General features: G+C 39.5%; 1 protein-coding gene across 1 annotated transcript in view; it reads left to right on the forward strand.

The window, feature by feature from the left end:
- The window catches only part of LOC138973595 (sodium/potassium/calcium exchanger 1-like), a 9,486-nt gene extending 1,291 nt beyond the window's left edge, over window positions 1-8,195 (forward strand). Inside the window, exons 2-7 of the mRNA XM_070346308.1 lie at window positions 1,001-1,183; window positions 1,641-1,841; window positions 4,035-4,199; window positions 4,844-4,963; window positions 5,651-5,761; window positions 6,616-8,195. Coding sequence (XP_070202409.1) covers window positions 1,001-1,183; window positions 1,641-1,841; window positions 4,035-4,199; window positions 4,844-4,963; window positions 5,651-5,761; window positions 6,616-6,728 — 893 coding nt within the window. The 3' untranslated portion in view covers window positions 6,729-8,195. The remainder of the gene's footprint in view (window positions 1-1,000; window positions 1,184-1,640; window positions 1,842-4,034; window positions 4,200-4,843; window positions 4,964-5,650; window positions 5,762-6,615) is intronic.
- Window positions 8,196-9,551: the final 1,356 nt, after the last annotated feature.

Here is a 9,551-nt window from a genome sequence, read left to right on the forward strand (position 1 = left end):
TTTTTAGCATTATAAGCTTAATTGCTCTTCTGTGAAGACTGGCTAAAGGTTTCAAAACATTAGCACTTGCACAATCCCATAGAGTGGATGCATAATCAATATTTGACAAGATGTGATTGTAAAAAAAATCTTTCGCGAGTGGAAATTCAAGAAATGTTTTATTTTTGATAACTGATATATTTTTGGGGAAGCAATCTTACAGATGTAATCAATGTGATCATGCCATGATAAATTATTATCAATCTTTACACCAAGGACTTTATGGTGAGACACTTCTTCCAATACTTGATTTTTAATATAAAGAGGTGGAATGCTCGATAATAGATTTTGTCGTTTCTGTCTTGTGGTTATTAGCATAAATTTTGTTTTTGTATGGTTAAGAGACATATGGTTTAACTCTGACCAATTCAGGAGTGCATCAATGCTTTCTTGGAGTTTTTGACAAATAATTTATAGAATGGTGACTAGAATGAATAGTAGTGTCATCTGCAAACAATTCACAGTTATTACGTATGCAAAGTGGTAAATCATTGACATAAATGGAGAACAATAATGGGCCTAAAACAGATCCCTGTGGGACCCCATATTTCAAAGTACTTTCATTTGAATATGATGCATTAGTAATTTGTTTTCTATTTAAAAGAAAAGATTCAAGAATATTAACGGTGGTGCATTGCATGCCATATATTGACAATTTCCTGATGAGAAGAGAATGATCAATAACATCGAACGCCTTTGCAAAATTCACAGAGCGAGAGAGAGAGAGAGAGAGAGAGAGAGAGAGAGAGAGAGAGAGAGAGAGAGAGAGAGAGAGAGAGAGAGAGAGAGAGAGAGAGAGAGAGAGAGAGAGAGAGAGAGAGAGAAAGACACAGACACAGAGAGGCGTAGAGCGAGACAGAGAGAGAGTCATAGACAGAGAGAGAGAGAAAAAAAAAACACAGCCACAGAGACCAGAATGAGTGCTTATTCACATTAACATTTTGTCATGCATGTTCTTCAGTGTCGTTCACCAACGACCTTTATGCGGGATCCAACGTGAGCATGATGATCCACAATGACATGTTCGAGGAGGACGACTGCATGTGCCGGGCACCGTCTGCTTTCGTCTTGGAAGACATCGTCGAAGGTAGCTTCGGTCCTTGTGCTTTGAACGCACGCTGCCAGGCCCCTCCCCCTCTTGCCGGTAAGAGTCTTTGATGAAGGACGATGTAATTTAAAATCTGTACTGAACATCACTCAGTATAAAAAAAAGTCTCTATGAAAACAACCAGGAAAGCAGATTCAGCCACCTTAACACATTGGCCTTGATAGTCTTAGAAGACACAAGCGCATTTAATGTTTTGTTGTACTTACTTAGTTGCTTGTTTATTTATTTCCTTATTCTTAATAATGCTGACAGAGATCAGAGTTTTTGTTTTATAGCTAGACAAATTCATATATGCGCGACAATGGTTTCACAGCTTGTGTATATCACTGATTTAGAACAGTTGAAAACACTAATGTTCGTGTCACTGGTTTACTCTGGTTCTAGTTTCATTCTGGCCTTGGGGATGTATCAGCGAAGAGGGGGAAGAAGAAGAGGAAGATGATGCTTTTGTCGACTCAGATGTTAATTTAATTCTAATCTTGGGAATGTCTAGGAGAAGAGGAAGAGGGAGAAGAAGACGACGGAGACTATGCCGTTGTGGACTCTGACGGCATGCCTGGCCCCAGACAGCAGGACCAGGCACAGTGCGGGAAGGCGACAGGAGAGCAAACTTTTCGCAAAGCTGAGAACATCTATGAACCTCCACAAGACGTCAGGAAAAGAACACTTGGAAGACAGCAACATGGACGCAGGGGTGAGTTTCTAGAAAGAAAAAAGGATCATGAAATAGTTGCTTGCTAACAGGCCTATGACATGACATTTTCACTGCTGCATCCCCTTCACCCCCACCCCCTTCACCCGCCCCTCAACTGTTAACCTATCCCCATTCTCTACTTCCCTTCATGACTGATTAAGAAGGGGATGATAAACATAAAACAAGTCGCGTAAGGCGAAAATACAATATTTAGTCAAGTAGCTGCCATTTTTTAGCAAGAGTGTATACTCGTAGCATCGTCAGTCCACCGCTCATGGCAAAGGCAGTGAAATTGACAAGAAGAGCGGGGTAGTAGTTGCGCTGAGAAGGATAGCACGCTTTTCTGTACCTCTCTTTGTTTTAACTTTCTGAGCGTGTTTTTAATCCAAACATATCATATCTATATGTTTTTGGAATCAGGAACCGACAAGGAATAAGATGAAAGTGTTTTTAAATTGATTTGGACAATTTAATTTTGATAATAATTTTTATATATTTAATTTTCAGAGCTTGTTTTTAATCCGAATATAACATATTTATATGTTTTTGGAATCAGCAAATGATGGAGAATAAGATAAACGTAAATTTGGATCGTTTTCTAAATTTTTATTTTTTTTTACAATTTTCAGATTTTTAATGACCAAAGTCATTAATTAATTTTTAAGCCACCAAGCTGAAATGCAATACCGAACCCCGGGCTTCGTCGAAGATTACTTGACCAAAATTTCAACCAATTTGGTTGAAAAATGAGGGCGTGACAGTGCCGCCTCAACTTTCACAAAAAGCCGGATATGACGTCATCAAAGACATTTATCAAAAAAATGAAAAAAACGTATGGGGATTTTATACCCAGGAACTCTCATGTCAAATTTCATAAAGATCGGTCCAGTAGTTTAGTCTGAATCGCTCTACACACACACACAGACACACAGACACACGCACATACACCACGACCCTCGTTTCGATTCCCCCTCGATGTTAAAATATTTAGTCAAAACTTGACTAAATATAACAAGTCGCGTAAGGCGAAAATACAATATTTAGTCAAGTAGCTGTCGAACTCACAGAATGAAACTGAACGCAACGCAACGCAGCAAGACCGTATACTCGTAGCATCGTCACTCCACCGCCCGTGGCAAAGGCAGTGCACGTGGAATTGACAAGAAGAGCGGGGTATTCGTTGCGCTGAGAAGGATAGCACGCTTTTCTGTACCTCTCTTTGTTTTAACTTTCTGAGCGTGTTTTTAATCCAAACATATCATATCTATATATTTTTGGAATCAGGAACCGACAAGGAATAAGATGAAAGTGTTTTTAAATTGATTTCGAAAAAAAAATTTTGATAATAATTTTTATATATTTAATTTTCAGAGCTTGTTTTTAATCCGAATATAACATATTTATATGTTTTTGGAATCAGCAAATAATGGAGAATAAGATAAACGTAAATTTGGATCGTTTTCTAAATTTTTATTTTTTTTTACAATTTTCAGATTTTTAATGACCAAAGTCATTAATTAATTTTTAAGCCACCAAGCTGAAATGCAATACCGAAGTCCGGGCTTCGTCGAAGAGTACTTGACCAAAATTTCAACCAATTTGGTTGAAAAATGAGGGCGTGACAGTGCCGCCTCAACTTTCACGAAAAGCCGGATGTGACGTCATCAATGACATTTATCAAAAAAATGAAAAAAACGTTCGGGGATTTCATACCCAGGAACTCTCATGTCAAATTTCATAAAGATCGGTCCAGTAGTTTAGTCTGAATCGCTCTACACACACACACACACACACAGACACACACAGACACACACACGCACACACACACGCACATACACCACGACCCTCGTTTCGATTCCCCCTCGATGTTAAAATATTTAGTCAAAACGTGACTAAATATAATGATAAAAACAAAAAGAAAGATGGTGCATTGAACTCTGAAGGCAAAACGACTTTCAGTGGGGTTGTCAATTTCTATTTTCTGGGGGGTAAATAATTTTAAGGCACTTCGTAAACTCTACAATACATTTTAGTTGTATTAATACAGCATCTAAAACGAGCACTTAAACCTTTAGAAAGGAGACGGTTGACGCTTGCATCAAACGACAGTACCTATTTGAAAGTTAAGAAGACAAACTAAATCTTCTTGATCACGCAACAAGGGGAAACAAGTGTTTCTATTTGTATCAACAGCTGCAGGAAAGGAAGGTTGCGGATGTCATGCTACCAAGCTGAAGCTTCCAGACGAACAAAAGGGTCCACCAGACAGATCCAATGAGGATGACCATCCGCTCTACGTGCCTGCTGCAGACGTGAGGCGGAACCGGAAAAGACAAGAACACCAAAGGATGGCTAATGGTAAGACTGTCAAAATCCAAATTTGTTGATTGTTAATGATTTTTGGAAACACAATGGCCATAACCGCGACCGATATGAATTGTAGACTGTTTTCTTGGATTGGATTGAGATTGTGTAACTTAACTGCCTTTTTGTGAGGTTTAGGTCTCCGGCCTACTCTTTTATGTTTCCATGATCCAGGCTTTTAAGTGCGAATCAGATACACGCACTTCATGAGAAGCCACCTGTACACAAATGTAACTATCAAAACAGAAGAAGAAGAAGAAGACATAGTTAGTTAGTTAGCTGTTGCTTTTCGGGTCCAGCGGACCATAATAGGCCAAATCAGGACCCCAGAAGAAGAAGAAGAAGAAGAAGAAGAAGAAGAAGAAGAAGAACAAGAACAAGAACAAGAACAAGAAGAAGAAGAAGAAGAAGAAGAAGAAGAAGAAGAAGAAGAAGAAGAAGAAGAAGAAGAAGAAGAAGAAGAAGAAGAAGAAGAAGAAGAAGAAGAGGAAAAAGAAGAAGAAATAGAGGACAGACAAGAACAGGAAACGGAATAAAATTACCTTCCTCAAACACCACTGGCACCACCAACATTTTCTTTTCTTGCTAACAAAACCCCGAAGTTTACTCTCTCAACCGCTAACACATTTTGTTTGCAGAAAAAGCTGACGACGACGTGCACATGGGAGAAAAGGGGTCACCGGAAGATGAGGACCAGATGCATGTTCCTGCTGAAGAAGTGAGAATGAGAAGGAAAGCACAAAGAGGACAAGCCAGTGGTAAGTTCATGGGGAATGGTATGATAGGCCTATGTTGTCAAATATTGGCATAAAACAATGATTGTTTGTCTGTAAACATTGTGGAAAGGGTAACAGTTTGAACATTCGTTGTTTTGTTGCGTTTAGACAGTGCCCGCTGCAACATCAACATAACTACCGACATCTACATACGTTTACCATCCTTATGAAGTCAGCGACTACCTGACGAAAACGTGATGATGAATTTACCTAAACTGGTTGCTGTTGTGTGTTCGTTATGTTGTGATGATAAACAATGTTTGTATAGCTGTAAATAAAACTGTTTGACACTTTTAACAAAGCCAACAGCATGAACAACACAGAATTTGACTACTACTGCCGCTGCTATCACTGTATACTACTACCACTACTACTACTACTACTACTACAGCTTCTACTGCTACTTCTACTAGTTGTTGTTGTTGTTGTTGTTGTTGTTACTGTTCTTCTTCTTCTTTTTCTTCTTCTTCTTCTTCTTCTTCTTCTTCTTCTTCTTCTTCTTCTTCTTCTTCTTCTTCTTCTTCTTCTTCTTCTTCTTCTTCTTCTTCTTCTTCTTCTTCTTCTTCTTCTTCTTCTTCTTCTTCTTCTTCTTCTTCTTCTTCTTCTTAAACGTGAAACATGTGCAATAACAGATGGATTCTGTGACATCATGCTGTACATATTTGACAGGTGGACACGAGTCAAAGGAAGAGGGCGAGGAGGAGGAGGAGGAAGAGGAGGAGGAGGAAGAACCTGTGTACTACAATCAACGAAACCGATCAACTCAAGGAACACAAACTGGTCAGTGAAAACACACACACCACACGCACGCGCACACACACAGATACACACACACACACACACACACACACACACACACACACACATACACACACGCACACACACACACAACAATAACATCAATCTGTATTCATCCGGGAAAGACTACATAGCTCAAACTGAACTGTGCTGTCTTTGTCTTCGTGAGGAAATGTCTGTTGTATTTGATAACATAATGTTATACTAGTTTATGTGTGCATTCATGCCGCTAAATGACCTATGCTTATATCCAGTTTGAGGGTATTCACCTAGCCTTGCAAAGTGTTGATATCACTTTCTGAACATGCGTTTAACACGAAGCTCTCTCTCTCTCTCTCTCTCTCTCTCTCTCTCTCTCTCTCTCTCTCTCTCTCTCTCTCTCTCTCTCTCTCTCTCTCTCTCTCTCTCTCTCTCTCTCTCTCTCTCTCTCCCCTCCCCCCTCCCTCTCTCTCTCTCTCTCCCTCCCTCTCTCTCTCTCTCTCTCTCTCTCTCTCTCTCTCTCTCTCTCTGTTCTTTAATTATCTCACACACGTACTCTCTCACTCTCTCTTCTCTTCTTTCTCTCTCTCTCTCTCTCTCTCTCTCTCTCTCTCTCTCTCTCTCTCTTCCTCCGTCTCTCTCTCTCTCCCTCTCTCTCTCTCTCTCTCTCTCTCTCTCTCTCTCTCGCTCTCTCTCTCCCTCTCTCTCTATCTGTCTCTCTCGCTCACTCCTTTTTTCTTCACTTTTTCTCTCTGTTAATATTGGTCTGTGTTTGTATTTACTTTCTCTGTTTGTAATTGTTATTCTCGTCTAGCCCGCTTTGTCGCGTAGTTATGTTATGCTTTTTTCAATGTCAGATGATGAAGACGGTAGTGCCTCCGACTGGTATGTGCCTGACGCCAGACTGAAGAAAAAGAAACGGGAGAAAGCACACAGGTCCCAAAGAGCCCACAGCACTTCATCTGTTTGAAAGGAAATAAGTTATTCGTTAAGAAATCTGAAATAGACGGACTGAGAGACTGAGAGAAAATATCGAGAATGAAAAAGACAAAACAGAAATCAGCAAGTTTATGAAACGAATTATTGTGGTTATTTTGCTTCCTACTATATTCCAAGAAAAACCATCCAAATCTAGATGATTACCTGTTATTAGTTTGTCCACCAAATACTGAATGTTTTGTTTTATGTATAATTACACGTTCTTTAAACTCACTTTTCTTGATTTTTGAATTTTGTGGTTTAGAGTAATGTTTAGGTTAACATTAGGGGATTTACAGAAAATAAGTAATTGATTTATGTCCGCATGAACTATTACACGTCAACATTATTTCTCATCACAGACATGCTCTTAACTTGATTTGACCAGCGGTTATTGTACAGAGGTTACTTGTATCTGAGCAACATTGACATGATAAAGATTAAATACATGCATGCATGCTATTTTCCCCCACTTGTTTCTCTCCAAAACTTGCGGAAAGGTAAAGAAGGTGTATATAGGTATAGTGTTACATATTTCATTAGTATCATTTTGTGATCGCTTTTTATACCTTCCTGTAATTGTGTATAACTATCATATTTGTATTGTAAACTGATCACTTTGACAATGGACCGCACCACGGTGGCCTTGTGGTAAGGCGTCCGCCCGGTGAGCGGGAGGTCGTGGGTTCGAACCCCGGCCGGGTCATACCTAAGACTTTAAAATTGGCAATCTAGTGGCTGCTCCGCCTGGCGCCTGGCATTATGGGGTTAGTGCTAGGACTGGTTGGTCCGGTGTCAGAATAATGTGACTGGGTGAGACATGAAGCCTGTGCTGCGACTTCCGTCTTGTGGGTGGCGCACGTTAAATGTCAAAGCAGCACCGCCCTGATATTACCCTTCGTGGTGGACTGGGCGTTAAGCAAACAAAAAAACAAACAAACGCACAAACTTTGACAATGTACTGATTATCATCCCTGTTCTACGTGTCCCTCCTATTAACGCTCGTGGTCGATTACTGAACAGAAACCAACGATGCACATGTGTTTGTTGATGTATATAGCCCTTACATGATTATTAAACGTTGTATCTTAAGACCATGGACATAGACACCTTTGCTTGCGAGGTTGTTCCTTGAAAATAAGGCGACTTAGCTCACTGTACATTAACAATGTAAATATGACAAATTGTAAGCAGTTCGACATAACTTTGGTAAATCAGTGTACAGCTAAAAACACAGTTTTACACTGACCATAGTATTCCATGATGTATTTAGTTGTAAATATACTGTTTTGATTTACAAAGTTTACGTATGTGTTTATTATATGTGTACATATACTATCCGCTAACATACTCAATGTTTGTTTTTGTATGATGAATTACACCGTTTAGAAAGTCATTTCTTTGCGTAGTTTATGTTAAAAAAACCACATTTAGCAGTCCTGAAATAGCATTGGTATATTATATGTGACCCTCCACCACGAAATGAGTCGCATGTCACCTCGCGCGGTTCTGCGCTAGGCTAAATATAAGTCCGGGGAGTGTCTGGTAACAGTGTGAGGGTCACCTTAGTCACAGGCTTATAACTCAAACAGTTTTCGCTCTTTTCTAAAACGGTTTTCACCACTGGATAGAGCATAAAAAACTCTTTAGGAAAATGTAAAAATATGAAAATCATGCAAAGGTGACATGCGACTCATTCCGTGGTGGAGGGTCACATATGATGTCTTCTTTTAACAAACTGTTCTATGCAAAGACAATACTCATTTACCAGTAAACCTGTGTACCACGTGAATTCTCAAATAATGTGGACAGGTCAGTAAATAATCTTATTTTGAGACTCACTTACTATACCTATTGCGATATAAAAGGTTAAACCTAGGAAACTATGTGGGTTACCACTTCAGAGTAGAACCCCACGCAGTTTTTACGTAGGTGGAACCATCAAAAGCATTACATTCAGTACTAAGTTCATATAATTATGTTATGTGGGTGAGAGATCGTGATTTTATTTCCTTCAGATGTTGCCTGCCAACGTGGTTTACCAACCCACGCACGATTGACATAATGCGAATCGTTAGGTAAGAGACATACGGGAATTTATTCACGTGGGCAAGCAAAGGGAAAACCCAAGATGTTGCTTGAACGTGTGTGTATGCCCCTTGGACGTGATTCGTGTTATGGTCGTGTGAAAGATCATCATAGTTTAATAGAAAGCTCTGTGTGTGTGTGTGTGTGCATGTGTGTGTGTCAGTGTGTGTGTGGGTGTGTGTGTGTGTGTCTGTGTGTGTGTGTGTGTGCGTGCGTGTGTGTGTGTGTCAGTGTGTGTGTGTGTGTGTATGTGTGTGTGTGTGTGTGTGTGTGTGTGCTTTTAAAGATAGGAACGCAAGCTTGTGTTCCTATTGTTTTTGAATAATGTTATTAGTGTTGTTATCTTCCTGCTATGAAAAATACATTATACAACGCAGATATAACCCGTAGTCATGTGCAGTTATTTACTAGTATACTGTGTTTGGATGACTGCATATAAAATAAAATACACTCATTTTGTTTTCAAATGCTAGTTGTAAAATTTGTTTCAATATGTCCTGTTGATTACTGTTGAGATGCTAAGAAGCACACTTTGCATATCTCAAACAACAAAGATCTAACGTTTAGTCACGAGGACTTGTTAACTTTGATGTAATTTTGAATGGTTTCATGTAGAGACGCACACGTTTCGATCCCCGATTTTACCGCTGAAATGTGTCAGTATATTCCATGTATGACTCATTGGCTGCCAAGGAGCACGTATAACATAACTTAAACAACAACGAGT

The sequence above is a fragment of the Littorina saxatilis genome, linkage group LG8 (assembly GCF_037325665.1).
Source record: "Littorina saxatilis isolate snail1 linkage group LG8, US_GU_Lsax_2.0, whole genome shotgun sequence".
In the NCBI taxonomy this organism is placed as follows: Eukaryota; Metazoa; Mollusca; class Gastropoda; order Littorinimorpha; family Littorinidae; genus Littorina; species Littorina saxatilis.